Here is a 19,635-nt window from a genome sequence, read left to right as displayed (position 1 = left end):
GAAGCCAAATTTAGTAACTCTACAATTGGGGGCATGGGGAAAACCATACCGTAAAAAATGTAACTAAAAAAATTCCAAAGTCTGCTGATCGGGGATCCTGTATGCTGCCATAGGATTGGGGGATGCTCCTATGTCTAAGAAATTAGCTCCCGCAGCCTGACCAAAGGAACAACGATGGTCGTGATGGTGCTTGCAATTGAAGCTAGGAGGTATCTGACGCCTCCTTCTGTATTTGCATTGTGTGCGGCTCTGCAATTCCGTCCATCTTTGAATCAGGCCCTTTGTGTAACAAAGTGATTCCATGGGTTTCGATTCCAAAATATTCCAATTTATTAAATCCTGGATAGAGTCAGAGGCAGTGACTGTGCTGTCTCCATTCCCACAGGCAGGGTTGGCTGGTTTAAACCAAATGTGTGTTTTTTTTCTTTAATGAAAACACTTTATTATGCTGTGACTACAGGCACGGCACTGTGTCTTCGTAAAATAAGCCTGTAATAAGGGATTCCCCTTTTGGTATTCCAACTTCTTTTTGCTTGTGGTCTTCATTTGAGTGAGCTGAACCAATACAGTAAATTCACGCACAACAGAGAAATAGGGAGGGTGAACCAGATCAGAGAGGTGCTAAATCTGCCTAGCTTCTGCTAAGGCTCCACAAACGCCTCACCTAACACACCTATAGGATGGGAGAAAACCACAACTAACATGCTCAATCTTAAAGGGTAAACAACTCCAACACATTAAAGAGGCAATACACAGAGAAACACCTCATAGTTTAATCTCCTTCATGTTTATTTCAGTTCTACTGAGATGAGTGGAAGGAATAAAGACTTAGGGGTTTCTGTATCTAGCAGTAAAATGTGTGGAAAAGTGGACCAGTGGAGAAGTTGCCCATAGCAACCAATCCGCTTTTAAGTAGCATTCATCAAGTACAGTCTAAAATAATAGGTAGGAGCTGCTAGGTTGCTATGGGCAACTTCTCTAATGCTCCACTTCTCCACGCTTTTCACTACTTGATACATAAACCCCTTAAACGAAATATAGCACAGCCCAGGCGCAAATAGTAGTTATTATAGGATCACAAAAGGTGCTAACGTATATAAAACAGATGTTTATTTAAAATAAAAAAAACATGAATCAAAACATACAATGCTACAAATGTAACCGTTCAGATGCTGTAATGCTATAATATTGCATTGTCCCAATATTGCACTAGTATTTCTATTGCACTGTCCCAATTCAGGCGCAAACAGTGCATTAGAGCTGCTATAGCAGCAAAAAAAAGTTCCTTACGGGTAAAAAAACAAAAAAAAATCAATCCAGATTTCCGGTCTCTGTACAAAGTGTGAAAGATAATGCAGATAACAGCGCTGTATTGTTCTGATGTTCAGAGCTTACCGGTAAGTCTGGCCAGGTGAAGTCCATTCCTCTTCCCACCTCTCAGCGGTCCGGATATGTGGGAGCCACACCTTCTGATTGCAGTTCGATGGGTATTGTAGTCGTACTTGATAGCAGAGGCCGAGTCCTTCTCTTCGATATGTGACTCGGCGCTATCTCTGTGCTTCATACGTGGCTCCGTCTTCCGTCTCTGCAGCGGCTTACTTCCGGGATGCGGATGATTGGGCTTCACTCCGTTGCTATGCCAAAGCGTTTCCCCCCATCCTGCGGGCTTTGTCTTGTCACTTTACAGCGTGTCTACAGGTCCCAGCAAGCCTTGTAGAACCACAAGTGCCAGCTAGCTGCTGGCACCTGTACCCCTGCTGTAAACACTTATACACTTACTCACGCTAGCCATTTGAGACTTCTGTCCATAAAATATTATCATGGTAGTCTTCTGGCTCATCCTGTTGGTTTATTTATGGTTACTTGTGTAATTGTGACTTCCTCCTTGCTACTCTCCAATGCGCACTATTATTGTTCAGTGTTTGCCTGATGGTGGACTCATGGACACCGACATTAGCCAGTGCCAGAGAGATCTGCAGACGCTTTGATGTTATTTTGGGGTTCTCTGTAATATCCAAGAATCTTCTTATTTACTATCAGAGTGATTTTTGTTTGTGTACCACCTCTGGCGAGAGCAGCAATTTTGCTGACATTTTACCCTTTGTTCACAATCTGTCTGACGGTTGGTGAAGTCCAAAGTCTGTAGAAAGCATTTTGTAACCTTTTCTATACGGACTAGCACCGACAACTCCTTCTTCTGAAGTTTTCCGTAAACTCATTTAAGTGAGGCCCGGCATGTGCTCACAGAACTGTGCTATGAAGTCAAAACTTTGTAGTGACTCTGGTTTACATTTTTTTTTAAATAGGGCAGGACCACCCTTACTGATTTGTAATTTATTTATTTATTTATTTATTACCAGTTATTTATGTAGCGCGCACATATTATGCAGTGCTTTACAGAGAATATTTGTCCATTCACATCAGTCCCTACAATCTATAATCCCTACCACATGCTCACACACACACACACTAGGGTTAATTTTTGTTGGGACCCAATTAACCTACCAGTATATTTTTGGAGTGTGGGAGGAAACCGGAGCACCCGGAGGAAACCCACGCACACACACAGAGAATATACAAACGCCACATAGTTAGGGCCTTAGTGGGAATCGAACCCACAACCTCCGTGTTGTGTGGCAGTAATACTAATCATTACACCGTCTGTGCTGCCCATTGATTGACACTCCTGACACCAAGTAACCCCTTAACAATCCTAGAGGTTCACTTATATTTTCCATCAGAGAAATTTAAAGTTTGATCATCTTGATCAATAAACAAATAAAATATATTCTATTGTGTGTTGCTTGATTTTATTGGGATTTCTTTACCTATATTTATGAGTTGGATGTAGAGCTGAACACTGTTAAGGTCACACGTTTGCAGAAATTCAGAAAATTGTAAAGCGTTTGCAGACCTTCTAGAAATACTTAGATGGAGTGGACATGAGGGCATGGGGGTTAGGGCAGGCAAGCATGCATGAAGTAGGTGAGTTTTGAGGGTGTGTTGGCTGGAATGTAGTTTGGGGAGTGTCTGGTAGGGTGAGCCAAGGAGCTCCACAGGTGGTGAGCAGCGCAGGGGAAGTCTTGAAGGTGGTAGTGGTTTGAGGTTATTAGAGAGGAAGAAAAGTGGTACGAGTGGTGTGGTCAAGGTAGGGTGTATCATGTGATGTGTTCAGATATTTGGTTATGGATTGATAGATCTACAGTAAAAAGGTAGACCATGTCTAGATAGACACCAGATGTTAGACAGGAACAAAAGGTCGACAGGGACAATATGATGACACACTAAAGGTAGACATGTAAGAATGTCGACAGGTACAAATGGTCAAAAGGTTGACATGCATATTGGTCGATGCATTTTTTTTTTCCCCAAACCTAATCTTCACCCTAACCCTCCTTCCTGGTACCTAACCCTAACCATCGGGGTAGGTGCCTGACCCTAACCGATCCTTCTAGTGCCTAACCCTAAGTAATAAAAAAAAATTATGTTGACCATTTGCATGTCGACATTTTGACCATTTGTACCTGTCGACCTTCTTACATGTCTACCTTTAGTGTGTCGACCTATTGTCCCTGTCGACTTATCTGGTGTCTATCTAGACATTGTCTACCTTTTTACTGTAGATCTATAGACTGGATACCCAGATAATTAGGAAGGGGAAAAGTTGTGAGGGCTCTGTAAATTAAGTTGAGTAGTTTGAACTGAATTCAGTAGTTGGGAGCCAGTGAAGAGAATTTACAGAGCAGAGCAACAGATGAGGAGCATCAGGAGAAGACTAGCCTAGCCACAACCATTCAGGATGGATTGAAGAGTGAGAAATGCTGGTGAAGAGAAGGTCAGTGAACAGATGGTTATGTATGAAGGTAGCAAATAATGAGCGAGTGGACCTGGGATATTTGGTTACTTCCTCCATGAGGAATTTGTGTACATTGGCAGTGTTATGGAGGAGGGGGAGAAGGGCTGGATGTGAGAAGTGAAACTGAGGGTGGAGTTGAGGATAATACCATAACAAGTGGGCATGGGAATAAAACAGTATGTTCTCAACTGAAGGAGCTATGTGGGGTTGATATATCAAGCTATGAAAAGAGTGGAGAAGTTGCTCATCGCAACCAATCATCTTTGAGGTAGCGCTTATCAAGTACACTCTATAAAACGATAGGTAGAAGCTGATTTGGTTGCTATGGACAACTTCTCCATTGGTCTACTTCACTCTATTTACGGCTTGATACATCAACCCCACAGAGAGGTAAGACGCATTAGCAGAGGAACAGATCATCGGCTCATAACTTGGAGGGAGTGTTGGATCACCCAGGTAGAGATGGGAGAGAGGCAATTGGATACAGAAGATAGGACTGAGGTCAGGGGTGTAATAGTAGATTTGGGTGTTATCATATATGTGTTAGTAGAGGTTGAAAGAGCACATAAACTCACGAAGAGAGGCGGTATTGATAGAGAGGACAGAAAGGAGAACTAGCACCAAAGAGCCAATAACCGTGGTTAAGTGAGGTCCCAGAAATTGCAGCCAAAAGAAAGATAAAACTTCCTTCATGCTTTTACGATCTTTGTACAGGTAATATTTTGGCACACAGTAACTTATAATAATTAAGACAAATAGTGTGTAACGTGATAAAGTTTAGGACCATAAAACAAATATACAATCACTGTGCCATCGAGTGGTACTCACGGTGATGGATCAATCATTTTGGGTTTTTCCCACATCACAACTCCCTGACAGAGTTTGTGTTCATCATAAAAAACACTACAGCCTTGCGGCTGCGGACTGAGCGCTAAACTAAAGCCACCAAAAAAAAAAGGAAATGAAATAAAATAATGCAGCAAAAGGTAAGAATTGGGATAAGGATGGGGAAGGATTGAGACTGGGGATGAAAGTAAAAAATTAAAAACAATTGGCCATGTGACCACAATGATTATAGCTTATTTGGGTTCGGTTGGGGGGCCAATTTGGCGGTATGGTCCGGTGTTTTGGGGGCGCTGTCCCTAATTTACCCTGTTTGGGCTATGGCAGCTTCTTTCTGCTGCAGGGCGGTGTCTAGCAAGGGAGCGTTAATGCTGAGCCGCGGCGGGTGCTGGTGACGGCAGGCACCGGGAGTATCGTGGCTTCTAGGTCCCGTTACCTTGCTTTCTGCCCTTGTGTGGCCCCCTTCTTCTGCATCCAACGCTTTTCAAATCGACAGTGTCTTTCTCAAGGGTAGTGCTTATTTGTTCTGGAGTACCTTTCGCTGCATTATTTTCCTTTTATTTAATTTCCTTTTTCTTTTGGTGGCTTTAATTCAGCGCTCAGGGCCCGATTCAGACCCGCTCGCCAGATGCGTTCACACGCAGCCAAAGTATGCAAATCCCGCGATCGCACAGCAAGGCATTAGCATGCCCACTATGTCTTGGCGTGCGATCGCGGTGTGTATTTAGATGCCCACCAGCCTGTGTTAAATCTCACACTTATACACGTCATTTCCATCGAGTACCATCGGAAGCGTACGCAGCACTTGTGGCTGACCATACCCTACCACAAGCACTGCGAGTGCTTCAGTGTGTAAAACAACCATGTGACGTGTACTATGATGCTGCGTCTTAATTATGCACGCCTCTGAAACGGCGGGAAGCCGCTCAGACACGCCTGTGTTCGCACCACCACACTCCCTTTTCCATCGACCACCCCCTGTCGCCACCCATAAACGGCTCGTCCTGTCACTCATTCTAGCGAGCTGGCTATGCGCATGCGCACTGCGATTTATATGCATGCACACATTGCAAACATCGTTGGGCTACGTGCGAACGCAGCCTAGCGAGCGGGTCTGAAACGGGCCCTCAATCCATAACTGCAAGGCTGTAGTGCTTTTCAATATAATATTAATTATCGAGCTGCTGCACACGTAACCCCAAGCGCGGCACGTTATCTTTTCTTATTTGTATTCATCTTAGTTTGTGACACAGTCTAGGAAAAAAATAATAGTGCACACTGTGTATGTAATGGTAAATAATTGTGAGAGAGTCAGTGCACTAAATTAGAATAGGTGAATATAGTTGTACAATTTGTTTTGATAAGCATCAATGCGTTGAATTATCTCAATGATGTGGATGTCTCAGCCAGAAGCATTAAATGACAGAAACACAAAACACATCCAATAGTGCAGGCCTGGCCAACCTGTGGCTCTCCAGCTGTTGTGAGACTTCAAGTCCCAGCATGCCTTGCCAGAGTTTCTAGCATTCCCTAATAGCAAAACTGTGGCAAGGCTAGGACTTGTAGTTTCACAACAGCTGGAGAGTCACAGGTTGGCCAGGCCTGCAATAGTGTATCCTGGATAAAGACAAAGGGACTGAGAGAGAGGCATAGTTGACTACAACTCGATCAGACACTACCAAATTACGTGCATGGATATTAATGCGTATAGTCATCTGTATGGAGAGCGGTATGCATCTGTGACGGCGGAACATCCTCACTTTAGATTGTTACCTGTCGTCATCATGAGTGCGCATTTCCACAGCCCTATAGTCAGTGTGAAAATAATACATCTGGAAAAAAGGTGTATTTACGCTTCTAACTTTGCGTAGCCGTTCCGTCAGCACAACCTCTCTGATCGTTGCAGGTGTGAGAACATTCTATTCCAGTTATGACACTGAAAGCGACATATGCAAGTGGAGATACGCTTGAAATGTGTAGGGCGCTGCATTTCCTGTACTTGCTAATGCTCCGTTCCTGACCATTCAAAAGATAAGAACCGTGTGGCCCATCCAGTCTGCCCTTCAGGGTTAGAGTATTAGGGTTAGTTTACAGGTTTGGGTATTAGTGTTGGTTTATGTTATATCTTGTATTGCACACCTAGTTCTAGAAGTATTTTCTTAGCCCTGACTTCTTTTTTTATTGTATCACTTTTGTGGCAATCATTTTATTTTATATGAAGCATTGGGTTTCAATGCTGCTATGCCCTTCTGCATTAAATAAAGACTATAGTTGGATGAAGGAAAGCACATGGATGGGGACAGTACGGTCACCTATATGTGTGCAACTCTGCATAATATCCAAATTTGTTTCTGTGCACTTAAAGGGGGTGTAAGTATGGACAGCTTGTACTCAACTGGGTCAGTTGATTGCTCTATCACTGTGTTTAGCCCTCTTATAACAGTGCCTAATAATATTTGCTTTTTGGTTTTAAACCTTATCACCATAGCATACACTATATATTTTCCTTTATTGCTTTCCGTTCCTGAGTGCCAGAATATCAGCAGTACTGAGTTTACCAAAGATAGAGAACATAGGGCCAGGAACAGAACTGACAGAAGGACACCAAAAGAGAGAGGGAGGGGGAGAAGAATCAGAACTGAAGATGTTGAAGGAGTAACCTGAGCGGACAGACACATAGGCCCAGTGAATGAATGGTATCAAAAAGAAGTGATTGACTGTTCTGAAAGGAGCAGATAAGTCAAGAAGTAGGAGAAGAGAGAAGTGGCCCTTTGACTTGGCTAAGAGCAAGTACTTGGTCACTTTGTTGAGGGTATTTTCAGTAGAGTGAAGAGGGTCAATAAGAGAGTAGGAGGAGAGAAACTGGATCAGTTGGTTGAAGGTAAGGTGTTCAAGAGTTTTGGAAGCAAAGGGGTTCAGATAAATGGGGCAGTAGTTCGAGAGAGAGGAAAGGTGATTACTGGAGAGGGAAGGATGATCTAGGTCCAGGCTTTGAGGGAGAGGGAGGGGAGAAGTATGGAAGGAACTGGGTCAAGGGGTGTTTGGAAGGAGAAGAAAAGATTATAGTTGGGATATCAGGCTCAAGTATAAGAGGGTAGGAAATGAGGGTTGCATGGTGAGTGCTGGAGAGGGGGGTTGGGATAGTAAGTCCACCAAATCTCCTTTAACGTATCTAGCTTTCAATATTCAAACAACTTGAAGGCTACTTACATTGGTTTGATGTTGGAACATTACTATACATTCATTAACGCTGCCTTTCATGTTATGTGCTGGGCATTATGCTTGGCTCTTGCCAATATGACATTCTTGAATGTTTTTTCATATCAGATTAAGAAGTTGAAGGGCCAGTTGGAAGAGAGAAACCTTGGAAACCGAACCCCCGAAAATGCAGATAGTGAAGATTTGGAGAATGGCACCGATGTGCAAAGTGAGCAGGTTTACGTCGTCCTGGTCCAGTCTGCAAGATCATTTGTATGGCATATTTGTGTTTAGCATTTAAGTAAAGCCCTGCATATAAAGCATGCTAGAAATAACCTATGTCCTAAAAGTTATACCTCAATTTATAGGGGTATATACAGTAATTCTGTAGAAGCACCTGCAAGTGCTATGGGGTCCAGCATCTTGTGGTGTGTACACATGTAGCGATTTAAAAGAACGATAACATTATTGTTGCTGTTATCGCTCATTTAAAAGGTCCCTAACAACTTACCATCGACCAGCGATGCTAGGCCCTTATGGACGATAGCGATATTATCCATCGGCCGTGCATGCCGGTCAACTTGCTCAATATCGAGCAGGTTTGCTATAGTCCTCGGTAAGTATGTGGTGTGCTGGTGATCGATACAGATCATCCAGCACACCAGGGAGGGTGCATGACTGTCAGCCTGCAATATCGTATCACTGGCTGATCGCTACCTGTGTATGCACCATTAGAGTTCCTCGGACCCAGGAAGACAAAAATTAAGTGTCTATTTAAGGCCTCTATTATTCTTTTAAAATACTCCTTTAAGAAATGTATCAGTTTGATATTAAAGTGTAGTTAATAGGTGTTGAGTGCCCTTCAAAATTTGTCTATAGGGCCCAGTAATTTATAGTTGTGCCCCCTCCCCCCTCCTTTCTGCTTTATAATTTACGTTACATGTTTGGGCAGGACACCTTGCTCTCCTCCTTTTTTCTCACTTGCTTCCCCAATGAATTAACTTTTTTGTTGAAATAAGTTTTTATGTTTCCTTTGTTTTCCTCATAAGGCTCTTCTGTTAATCTAATTAGAGTACAATACAATTTGCTTGTATGTCATGACTCGATAACAGGGAGCGTATTTGGGAATATTGAGGTTTAGGCTAGCATGATGATGAACCCATATCCCAGCATCCAGAACAAAGAAAGTGGTATCAATCAATATACAAAATTTAGGAACCAGGGTCTCTCATAAAATGTAGGTTCCTCTAAACCTTTGCAACTGAAAACGTATCGGAGCTTTGCCCGCCCCAATTGCACCTCTTCCTGACTTGTGATCGGTTAGAATCTAATCAATTAGGGGATCCCTATTATCACTGACAGCAGCCGTAACGTTCAAACCAACATATTCATGTAATAACTCCCATTATTGTAGACATGTGTGGAGCCACACAGTTACACAGAGCCAGGAAGCCAGCGATCCCATCCCTTGATGTCACAATTATAACAGGTAAATTTACATGTCTTGTCTAGGTCAGTATATAAATTATGCATTGTGTCAGGAACATTTTTATTTCAACATTTGGGACCTTCTCAAAGAGAAAACAGACTGCTGTTTCCTTACAGTCTTAAAGGTCAATGATTACCTGCATTTTCAGTGCTGTTATTGTGTTCTCATCCTCCTTCTGTTGCACTGCAGGTAAAACATAAACTATGAATGCCCTCAGTGTGGCATTTTGGGGTATTTTTGCATCCCAGCTGGACAACTAGCTGAGAATAACACAACATACACGTCGTACTGAGATGCCATATTCTAAAATGAAGACATAAGACATATTGTAAGGGAGGGCAATGCTCACTGGAGAGCTTACAATCTAATAGGACACATGTGAGTGCTACATGACAAACTGGCTACGGTCTGCCTAAGCTACACAAACGCCTCCCATATTTATAAGCCCCAGAACCCCAAAATGCAGTATTGGTAGGCTGTGGGGTTTGTTCCTGTGCTGTTGGAAAGGATTATTTGCGTATTAAATTGTAAGTTGACACTATCATTTTTTTTTTTATCGCTATAGGGGATGCCAACCGACTAATCAGTGACCTCAAGTTTAAACTCACCAAATCCACGCAGGAGATAACCGCCCTAGAACAGAATGTGAGTTATTTAAGCGATTTGTATGGCTGTTGGTAAAGGGAAGAACGCTATGCTCTGGCAGAATGCTGGTGCTCTTAAGAGTTTCGCCAATACTGTGATGTTTGAGAATCCACTGGTTAATGGGTAAATGACAGTTATAGGACAGGACGGTGTAGCACATTAATCTCTGGCTGTTTGCTACACCCATGATTCTTGTCTCAGCAGATGCCGCGGTAGGCTGGATCCTTCTGCAAATTTTATGTGTCTCTCGTTTATTTCAATGCTGCCCGATATCATATTACGGAAATATTCTGCCAAATCTCTCTTTCAGATTATCCGGCTAGAGAGCCAGTTGGCCCGGTACAAATCTTCAGCTGAGAATTCTGAAAAAGTAGAAGATGAATTAAAAGCTGAAAAACGAAGATTACAGAGGGAGGTGAATAGGGAGCTTCTATATCCTGTTCTCCTATAGCAGCATGCAGTGCTAAATGTGATCGAATCTTCTAGTAACCCACTGTAAATAATGTGCAAGTTCGTCCTGGACCTGCTTGTTGGGCTTTTTTGAGTTTGTGACCAGGGACAAACACAATATTTACTATACAAGACTCTATTGTCGCCTTTCAGGAAATAAAGTTAGTTCTCTATATATTAGGGTGCAATCTGGGCACCACAACTGGAGCCAGCAGGTATGTAGCGAGGAACCGGCCAACCTACCTGCCGCCTCATTTTAGAACGTGCAAAAGTTTGCCCCACCATCTCAGCTTCATGTACTTGCATAAATACATGGGAGCTAATTCACATTATATGACAAAATACTATGAATGGCCTGTGGTGGGTGCCGGGCCAGTCTTGCTTCTTCATTCTGGCGCTAAATAGATACATTGAAATAAATGTTGTTGTAACAAACTAATTTTACACCATGCAATATGCAGTGTGTTTGGAACTACACCTCAAGTTTCCTGGTGTATCAACATTCAATGTTTCTGTTACAAAACTGACCTACATATAATTTATAATATTATCTGGCGTACACCAGTGAGAAATTAGTGATAAAACAGTGATCTGTTTCCCAGTTTTACAATAAGGAAAATATCAAATTAGCTGTATATTTAATTAAAAAAAAAGAACAATTATATTTTTTGGTCTTACATAAATTATTATGGTTTTTGTTTGCTTTTTCCTCTCCATGTTTTTCATAATTCACTTCTCCTCTCTTTCCCTTGTCCTTAGCTCCGTACTGCCTTGGATAAAATTGACGAGCTTGAAGTAGGCAATAGCCATTTAATCAAGCGGCTGGAGAAGATGAAAGCTAACCGAAGCGCCGTCCTGTCTAAGCAGTGACGCCTCGCTCTGCAGTGGTTGGACCACGTGCCTACAGAGATTGTGCTCTGGAAGTGCCATTTTGCCCAGGCTTCTACTTCTCTCCAAATAACAAGAACTAGCAATATAGAGCCATGGTGCAGAACAGAGGGGTCTCCTATTGCCAGGGGCTCATCTCTTAAATCACTTCACTGCCTATGGCACCTACAATGCACCTCGCTCCCTTGACAGCAAAAATCTTGGCAAGTTCAAATCTGTGTGAAGATATGCCTCCTTTGGCACCTCCCGCAGGGAGCACACAAGTATGCTGAAGCGGGTCACTCCAGCAGCAGAGCATGGCTTATTATGCGTGCGAGGGGGGTCTCACTGAGACCAAGAGGTCATGTCCTGAACATATAAATGATGAGAACCTTCTCCACAAAAACTTATAAATGCTGTTTTAACCCCCCATCCCCCCTCACATCACCACCTCCTGATACATTGCCCCAGGATTTGTTAGAGGTATATAAAGGCATCCTGAATTTCCAACACATCACAGGTAAGAAAAACAATTCAGTAGTGCATAGGCCAATACTGTCTTCAATAACTGAGGTCTGAGGGACTGTTCCCTGGACAACTTGCTACATTGTTGTACCTTCTGCTGCTGTGAATAAAGCACAAGTACGGACAGGTGATAGTTATCTGGCAAACGAATACGGAACATGGGTGTGCTAGACAGTTGCGAGCTGTGCCATCCTGCATGACCATCAGCCTCTACACGTTAACAGCCTGAAAGGAATGAGCACCATACAGAGACCAGAATACCCTGTGTTAAAGTTCCGCTCGCACACCGATGACTGCACTGCCTACTAAAGCCAGATGCGGGATGTCCTCACCTGCCTTGGGCTTTTTTCAGACACTTCGAATGTTTTTTTTTTTTTTGCCTATTTATTATTTTTGGGTGAACCTCAGAAGGATATTGAGCATATTGGGGGAAATGTGTAGATACAAAACTCACCCAAAGATTAATGAATGTGCGTGTGTTTGGGCAACCGTGTGATTAATACTTTGGACTCAAAACAAGCCATTGGAACACAGACTAACGTGATGGGATGTGTTTTGCATTCCCATTGCCATTCTTTTTTTGGGGGGGGGAAAAGTGGCCTTATTTGACTTGTGCTGGACTTTTAGATGAATGAGCATGAAGCTACAGAACTATTATACCTTTAATGACTGAAGTTTTCTCTTTCAGGATTAATAAAAAAAAAAAAATGTTTCACTGAATAAAGAGACGATAATTCTGGAACCTTAGATTTGCAACCTTTCTTGTTTTATTTCAGAATAGATAAACGTGTTCTCTCCAGACAATTTTGCCAGCCGGGTATTTTAAGAAGTAGCCCGTGTGGGGGCAGCTGTAATACTTTGCCAAAATTAAAAAAGTTTAAATCCTTATTTTGATTTGAACAAGAGATTAACCATTTTAAATTAAATAATTGAAAAACTTCTAAAAACTCTTGCAGATATTACTCACTTGCTGGATGGACACATATAATAGTGTCTAGCAATGCGCGATGAGGCACAGTGCACGTCTTCAATATTCCCGCCGTCCAAACGGCACCCTGCCTCTTAAAAATGTGGGACGGATCTCTGTAACCGGGCCTGTCACAGTAACGTATGCACTGCACAACTCTGATTTTCGCAGTCAGACCCATGGCGCAGGATAGTGCCAAGTGACATGTAAAAAAAAAAGCCTGGTGAATCCAGCGGCGTAGCAGGGCTTTACAATGCCTGGTGCCAGCCACGCCCTCCTGTGCGTATGACATCATGACATCATGCTCAGGGGGGCGGGGCCGCCGGCACTAAGCGCAGTATTGCCTGGAACATCTTCTAGATGCTCTGGGGGCTGTACAAGATGCAGTGTGCAATTCTAGAGAATCCAAATAACACTCAGGACGGCACTGCAGCAGTGATTATGGCTGGAACAACACCCTGCTAGACACATGCAGAGGCAATGGAGCAGCGACTGTGTCCACGACAGGACTCTACGCTGTCTGGCGGCACCGCTCACGTATCCCTAGTTACGGACCTGGGTGGAGCGCCTGTGAAACTGATCTTGGGGAGAGCACTGGTTATTGATTATGTTTTAGTGGTTCTATATAGGAAACAGCAAAAAGTATTCCCCCAGCACTCAGAATGAAATCAGCAATCAGATTTGAAAATCTACATGGTGGTAGATAATTCAGAGATCTCAGTTGCGTATATTTGCTAAAATATGGCTAAGCCTCCGGCCACATCACGGCTTCTCTGATACTGGAGGTCCCTAATACTTGGTCAAAGTCTGGGGTGCAGAACCCCAAAAAGCCGGCGAAGCCCAGCTACTCTAGAGAAGCACACCAGTGAAAGACTAAAGTGGTAATAAAGCAAAAACTATGTGTTAATAGGTGATATAGGTGAAAGGTGTAATCAAAATGCTAAGGAAAAAAATATATACAGTCAGGTGCATAAATATTGGGAAATTGACAGAATTTTCATATTTTGGCCTCTATTCACCACCACAATGGCATTGAAATGAAACAAACAAGATGTGCTTTAACTGCAGACTTTAAGATTTAATTTGAGGGTAATTACATCCAAATCAGGTGAACGGTGTAGGAATTACAACGGTTTCTACATGTACTTCCCATTTTTTAAGGGGCCAAAAGTAATGGGACTATCAACTCAAAAGCTATTTCATGGACAGGTGTGGGCTATTCCCTCGTTATTTCATTATCAATTAAGGAGGTAGAAGGTCTGGAGTTGATTCTAGGTGTGACATTTGCATTTAGAATCAGTTGCTGTCGACTCTCAATATGACATCCAAAGAGCTGTCACTATCAGTGAAGCAAGCCATCATTCGGCTGACAAATCAAAACAAACCCATCAGAGAGATAGCAAAAACATTAGGTGTGGCCAAATCAACTGTTTGGAACATTCTTAAAAAGAAAGAACGCACCAGAGAGCTCAGCAACACCAAAAGACCTGGAAGACCACGGAAAACAACTGTGGTAGATGACAGAAAACTTATTTCCCTGGTGAAGAAAAACCCCTTCACAACAGTTGGCCAAATCAAGAACACTCTCCAGGAGGTAGGTGTATATGTGTCAAAGTGAACAATCAAGAGAAGACTTCACAAGAGTGAATATAGAGGGTTCACCACAAGATGTAAACCATTGGTGAGCCACAAAAACAGGAAGACCAGATTAGAGTTTGCCAAACATCATCTAAAAAAGCCATTACAGTTCTGGAACAACATCCTATGGACAGATGAGAACAAGATCAACTTGTACCAGAGTGATGGGAAGAGAAGAGTATGGAGAAGGAAAGGAACTGCTCATGATACCAAAACATACCACCTCATCAGTGAAGCATGGTGGTGGTAGTGTCATGGCGTGGGCATGTATGGGTGCCAATGGAACTGGTTCCCTTGTATTTATTGATGATGTGACTGCTGACAAAAGCAGCAGAATGAATTCTGAAGTGTTTCGGGCAATATTATATGCTCATATTCAGCCAAATGCTTCAGAACTCATTGGACGGCGCTTCACAGTTTAGATGGACAATGACCCGAAGCATACTGCAAAAGCAACCAAAGAGTTTTTTAAGGCTAAAAAGTGGAATGTTATGCAGTTGCCAAGTCAATCCCCTGACCTGAATCCGATTGAGCATGCATTTCACTTGATGAAGACAAAACTGAAGGGAAAATGCCCCAAGAAAAAGCAGGAACTGAAGATATTTGCAGTAGAGGCCTGGCAGAGCATCACCAGGGATGAAACCCAGCGTCTGGTGATGTCTATGCGTTCCAGACTTCAGGCTGTAATTGCCTGCAAAGGATTTGCAACAAAGCATCACAAAGTGAAAGTTAGATTTAGGATTGTTTCGTTTGTCCCGTTACTTTTGGCCCCTTAAAAAGTGGGAGGCACATATAGAAACCGTTGTAATTCCTACACTGTTCACCTGATTTGGATGTAATTACCCTCAAATTAAATCTGAAAGTCTGCAGTTAAAGCACATCTTGTTTGTTTCATTTCAAAGCCATTGTGGTGGTGAATAGAGGCCAAAATATGAAAAATCTGTCAATTTCGCAATATTTATGCACCTGACTGTATGTATATAAATAAATAAAAATATAAATGCTAAGAGAAAAAAGAAAAATATAATTTGAAGGTGTTAAAGTGCTAAATAATGTGTTAAAGTGTGCACCCCAGGGCAGCCCAGCCACACCAACCCCAGGGGGCACCACACCCCAAACTCATCCCCAAAACTGATAACTATATCCAATTTGGGTCATATGCGGGAGCATTTGCCATCTTCAAATGGCGTTTTCTCCTGCAGAGTCGGGTTCTGAAGAGGAATCCTTTAGGATCTCTCCGCCCCTGTCCGGCTCATTTTACAGAACGCTGGGGCTTTGTGCCCCTGTATGAAGCCCAGTTCACGCAGGCGCATTAGCACTGCTGAGTCAGACTCGACAGAGCTAAATTTCACTGTCCCAAAAGGAGCAGTGAAGGGGGTCGCGGAGGCAGCGGATTTTTGTCTCTGCACCGGAGCAATGTTGAATTGTTTTGGTGTATTTGTATCCACTGCTGCTACCCACAGCGAGTTGGATAATTAACATAATGAATGGATCCCATAGTCTGAATGCAAACAGGTCATGGCGAGTATCGCGTGACGGATTAGAAACTATAAGAAGGCTGTTGAAAAAGTGATTAACCCCTCTAATAAAATGAGCTGCAAGCTATAGCAACCAAACTGGCATAGGTTAAAGCACAAATGTGCGCCATTTTATTACATAACCCTAGCTGTGATCCGTAGGCTGTAAGTAAAGGGAGTGCGGATCATTAGGTCTACAATAAAAAGGTACACAATGTTTGTGTAGACAATGGAAGTTGGGCAATAGGTCGACTAGTAAGAAGGTCGACAGGGTCATTAGGTTGACTTTTTTTTTTTTTCTAGCCCTAATCTTCACCCTAACCCTTCCCTTGGTGCCTAACCCCAGGAGTAGGTGTCTGACTCTAAGGGGTAAATTTACTAAGATGGGAGTTCTATTAAGAAGTGATGTTGCCTATAGCGACCAATCAGATTCTACTTCTCATTTATCTTGCACCTTCTAGATTCCAGGTATTATGTGCAACATCACTTATTAATAGAACTCCCATCTTAGTAAATTTACCCCTAACCGTCCCTTCTAGTACCCTCCAGTAAGTGCCTAACCCTAACCGTCGGAGTAAGTGCCTAACCCTAACAAAAATGCGTCAACCATTTGTGCGTCGACCTAACGACTCTGCCGACCTTTACCTGTCGACCTTATTTCTAGTAGACCTTTAGGGGTAAATTTACTAAGATGGGAGTTCTATTAAGAAGTGATGTTGCTCATAGCAACCAATCAGATTCCAGATATTATCTTCTAGAAGGTGCTAGATAAATGAGAAGTAGAATCTGATTGGTTGCCATGGGCAACGTCACTTCTTAAATATAACTCCAATCTTAGTAAATTTACCCCTTAGTATGTTGACATTCAGACTCTGTCGACCTATTGCCTTTCTATCTTTTTACTGTAGATCTAATGACCGGATACCGTGTAAAGGAGTGTAGTGCGGTCCTGAGGGTCAAATTCAATTATGTGTAGTTCATTGCATTCTGCAACCCAATATCGTATGACTCCTTACATCCCCGATTGTTGTCACCCCCACAATTTGGCGCACAGGGCGGGGGCACAGAAGACGGTTCCTATACTGCAATCATAAATTAGCTGGGAAGTCCAGGAGCCAGACAATTGGGTCTGCATGAACTACCTAGAATGGAAAAGAAGGGTCTTTTAGATGAGCATGATCTGAGTGTAGACATTTTAGGGGTGAGGTGCTTATTATCCACTCCTATAATGGTTGCTGTCGCCCTACATGGCCTGCCCTGAGGTACTAGCCAAGTATTACTGTACTTCTATGGCGGCTGATGGTGATGGGTGAGTTATATATGTTTTGGGAGCCACTTTACAAAATCATGTTGCTCATTGCTGGGAGCCTGTTTTGTCTCCATGGCTGCATAGGTAAAAACATGTTGTTGCTAGGAGTCTGGGGGCGGGGTCAGTCAGAGTGCTGACGGCAACTGGTTCAACTTCAGCCAATAAGGAGTCGGCCAGCGCTCTTGTTGTCTCCATTGTCAGTGTTTTTCACCAATAGCAGGAGGATTTACAAGTATTGTCCGCAGCAAAGGCCAGCGCTGATAGGCCCGCCCGTGTTCCCGCGGCTTCTCCTGGGCGGAGAGAGAGAGGGAGCAGTGTGTGTCTGTGGCCTGACGTCGTTTGCCGCCATTTCTGTCCCGTCAGTCGGTGTTCGGCAGTTGCCGTCGGTAATCAGCGTCTCCCGGGCTGACGGCAGGTGACCCAATTCCCGTATAGTTAATAATGCGTTATTACATGATCTGTATTGAGCAGTGTTAGCGATGGGTGTATCTGTTCACTTCTGGGTCACGGAATCCGCACAGTGCACGTGTATAGCCTGATAGTGTAAGGGTGCAGGGTGTGTGCGTGTAACAGCCCCTATGTGTTACAGCCCCTATGTGTAACAGCCCCTATGTGTAACAGCCCTATGTAGGACTGTATAACTGCTCAGATGACAGTCTGTGGTGTCTGTTCCTAGAAGAGAACTTGACCTTTTGAATGATTGTTGCCCCTGTGTATATTAATCTGCTGCACTCATTAAATATACTTTGCAGGGGAAGGAATGCGTATCCCCTGGTCTCTCCATCTTCTATGATCGGTCTTTCAAGGGTTACCCATCGTCCATTGATGATTGATGGTTTCGCTATTGGAGGGGTATTCAATATGGGAGCGAAAAGTCCGCGCTGGACTTTTCGCTCCACATCGGAGATTTTTGTGGGATAAAGTATCGGGCGCACGCTCGCTTTATCCCCGTATTCCATATGAAACCTACGAAAACGGGAAGGTGCGAAGTGGGATCTGCGTAAAAAAATGAATTTTTCCTTGAATAAATTGTAGGACCCCCCTAAAGTTGTAAAAACATGGGGGATCACTATGGGTACCCCTGTGTTAGCCTGCAAATGAAAGTCCGGGATTTAAATAGCCGCAGCAGGTGTTTTTTCCCGACATTGAAGAAGTGTTGCAGAAGAGCACTTAGGTTATTTTTTTCGTTTTTTTAAGTGGCCCCATCAAATTTGGGGTACATGAAAATGGGTCCTAGCATATTTCTAAAGTAAGTTTTAAAAAATTCTGCATCTATGCACCTGCCGCTAATAGCTTATTCTAGAATACACCTGCCGCATATTTGCAGAATAGCCCTGAACCTATTTCCCTATTTTTAAACACTTTTTTCCCATTTTTTTTTTTTCACCCCAATTTTTAAATTAATTTTTTGGGGTGTCCCTATTTTTTTTTTTTTTTTTTAACTTTTTTTGACACAGTTATTTTCTACTTCAGGGTCCATAGGGTATCCACAGGATACCTTGGGGTATAGGTGATGACGTCAGGTATCGGGCACCATAAAGTTAACTTAAGTTTTCAGCCTCCCAGGATGCACTAGGGGCCCCCTCCTATATCCCGCCCCCGAGCCAAGGCATCTCAGTTTCGTTTGGTGCCCGGCCGGAGTCGGATGCACCTGCTAGAGGGGGGCTAAGAAGAGCCCCTGAAGTTTTCTTCATTGCAGCTGTGGCTGCACATCTGGAAGTACAGCATGGACAGTCAGTGCTGACGTCCATGCTGTCTTCCCTACACCCCCGCCGGTACCGATCCGGGGATGCTGGTAAGCATCTGGGGTCACAGCTAGCGGTGACCCCAGATGTTTGGGCCATGGCTGGATCTAAGGGGGACAACGAGGTAAGCAGCGGGGTCCCGCGGTGGGACCCTGCTGAACATGGTCCAAAGTCCCCAGGCAGGGGGCTCCCTGGCGACTGGCTGCAGCGTGGAGCCAGGTATTAACCTGCGCTTCCACTACCCCCCTGGGACAGCGGACGGCGGCAGAGCGGTAACGCTGCGGCGTCCCAGGGGTTAAATGCATGCCAGGGGAGCGCGCCTTCCCTGTCTCACAGCCGGCGCCTCCCCCGCTGCACACAGCCCTCTCTGCACACGCTGACTGGCCCTGTGGCAGCGCTCCTCCCCCAGGCCAGCCTCCTCTATGCTCCTCGGTGGCCATCTTCTATAACGCATGGTGAACGCTGCTGGAAGCCTAATACGGAGGCATCGTGGTCTGGGTCCCCCCGCATACCTCTCCTCCGCTTGGTCAGGTCTATGTATGCAGCGCTGTGTCCGACCAGACTCTGTGTCTGCGTAGTTGAGTAT

The 19,635-nt window shown here is 43.7% G+C and overlaps 2 protein-coding genes across 6 annotated transcripts in view; both read left to right on the top strand.

Annotated features, from left to right (window-relative positions):
* Positions 1-12,620, top strand: part of LRRFIP1 (LRR binding FLII interacting protein 1) — a 61,771-nt gene extending 49,151 nt beyond the window's left edge. Inside the window, exons 23-27 of the mRNA XM_088449897.1 lie at positions 8,027-8,126; positions 9,312-9,386; positions 9,952-10,031; positions 10,342-10,446; positions 11,241-12,620. Of these exons, the coding sequence (XP_088306023.1) occupies positions 8,027-8,126; positions 9,312-9,386; positions 9,952-10,031; positions 10,342-10,446; positions 11,241-11,351 (471 nt within the window). The 3' untranslated portion in view covers positions 11,352-12,620. The remainder of the gene's footprint in view (positions 1-8,026; positions 8,127-9,311; positions 9,387-9,951; positions 10,032-10,341; positions 10,447-11,240) is intronic.
* Positions 12,621-17,631: 5,011 nt separating this feature from the next.
* Positions 17,632-19,635, top strand: part of RBM44 (RNA binding motif protein 44) — a 146,443-nt gene continuing 144,439 nt past the window's right edge. For 3 of the 5 annotated variants that reach the window (XM_088449933.1, XM_088449934.1, XM_088449931.1), the window contains exon 1: positions 17,632-17,719. The gene's annotated coding sequence lies outside the window, so the exon portion shown is untranslated. The remainder of the gene's footprint in view (positions 17,720-19,635) is intronic. The other 2 variants (XM_088449932.1, XM_088449935.1) reach the window with 2 other exon arrangements.

The sequence above is a fragment of the Taudactylus pleione genome, unplaced genomic scaffold, assembly GCF_031769625.1.
Source record: "Taudactylus pleione unplaced genomic scaffold, aTauple2 ptg000500l, whole genome shotgun sequence".
In the NCBI taxonomy this organism is placed as follows: Eukaryota; Metazoa; Chordata; class Amphibia; order Anura; family Myobatrachidae; genus Taudactylus; species Taudactylus pleione.
This window is presented reverse-complemented; position numbering and strand designations above follow the sequence as displayed.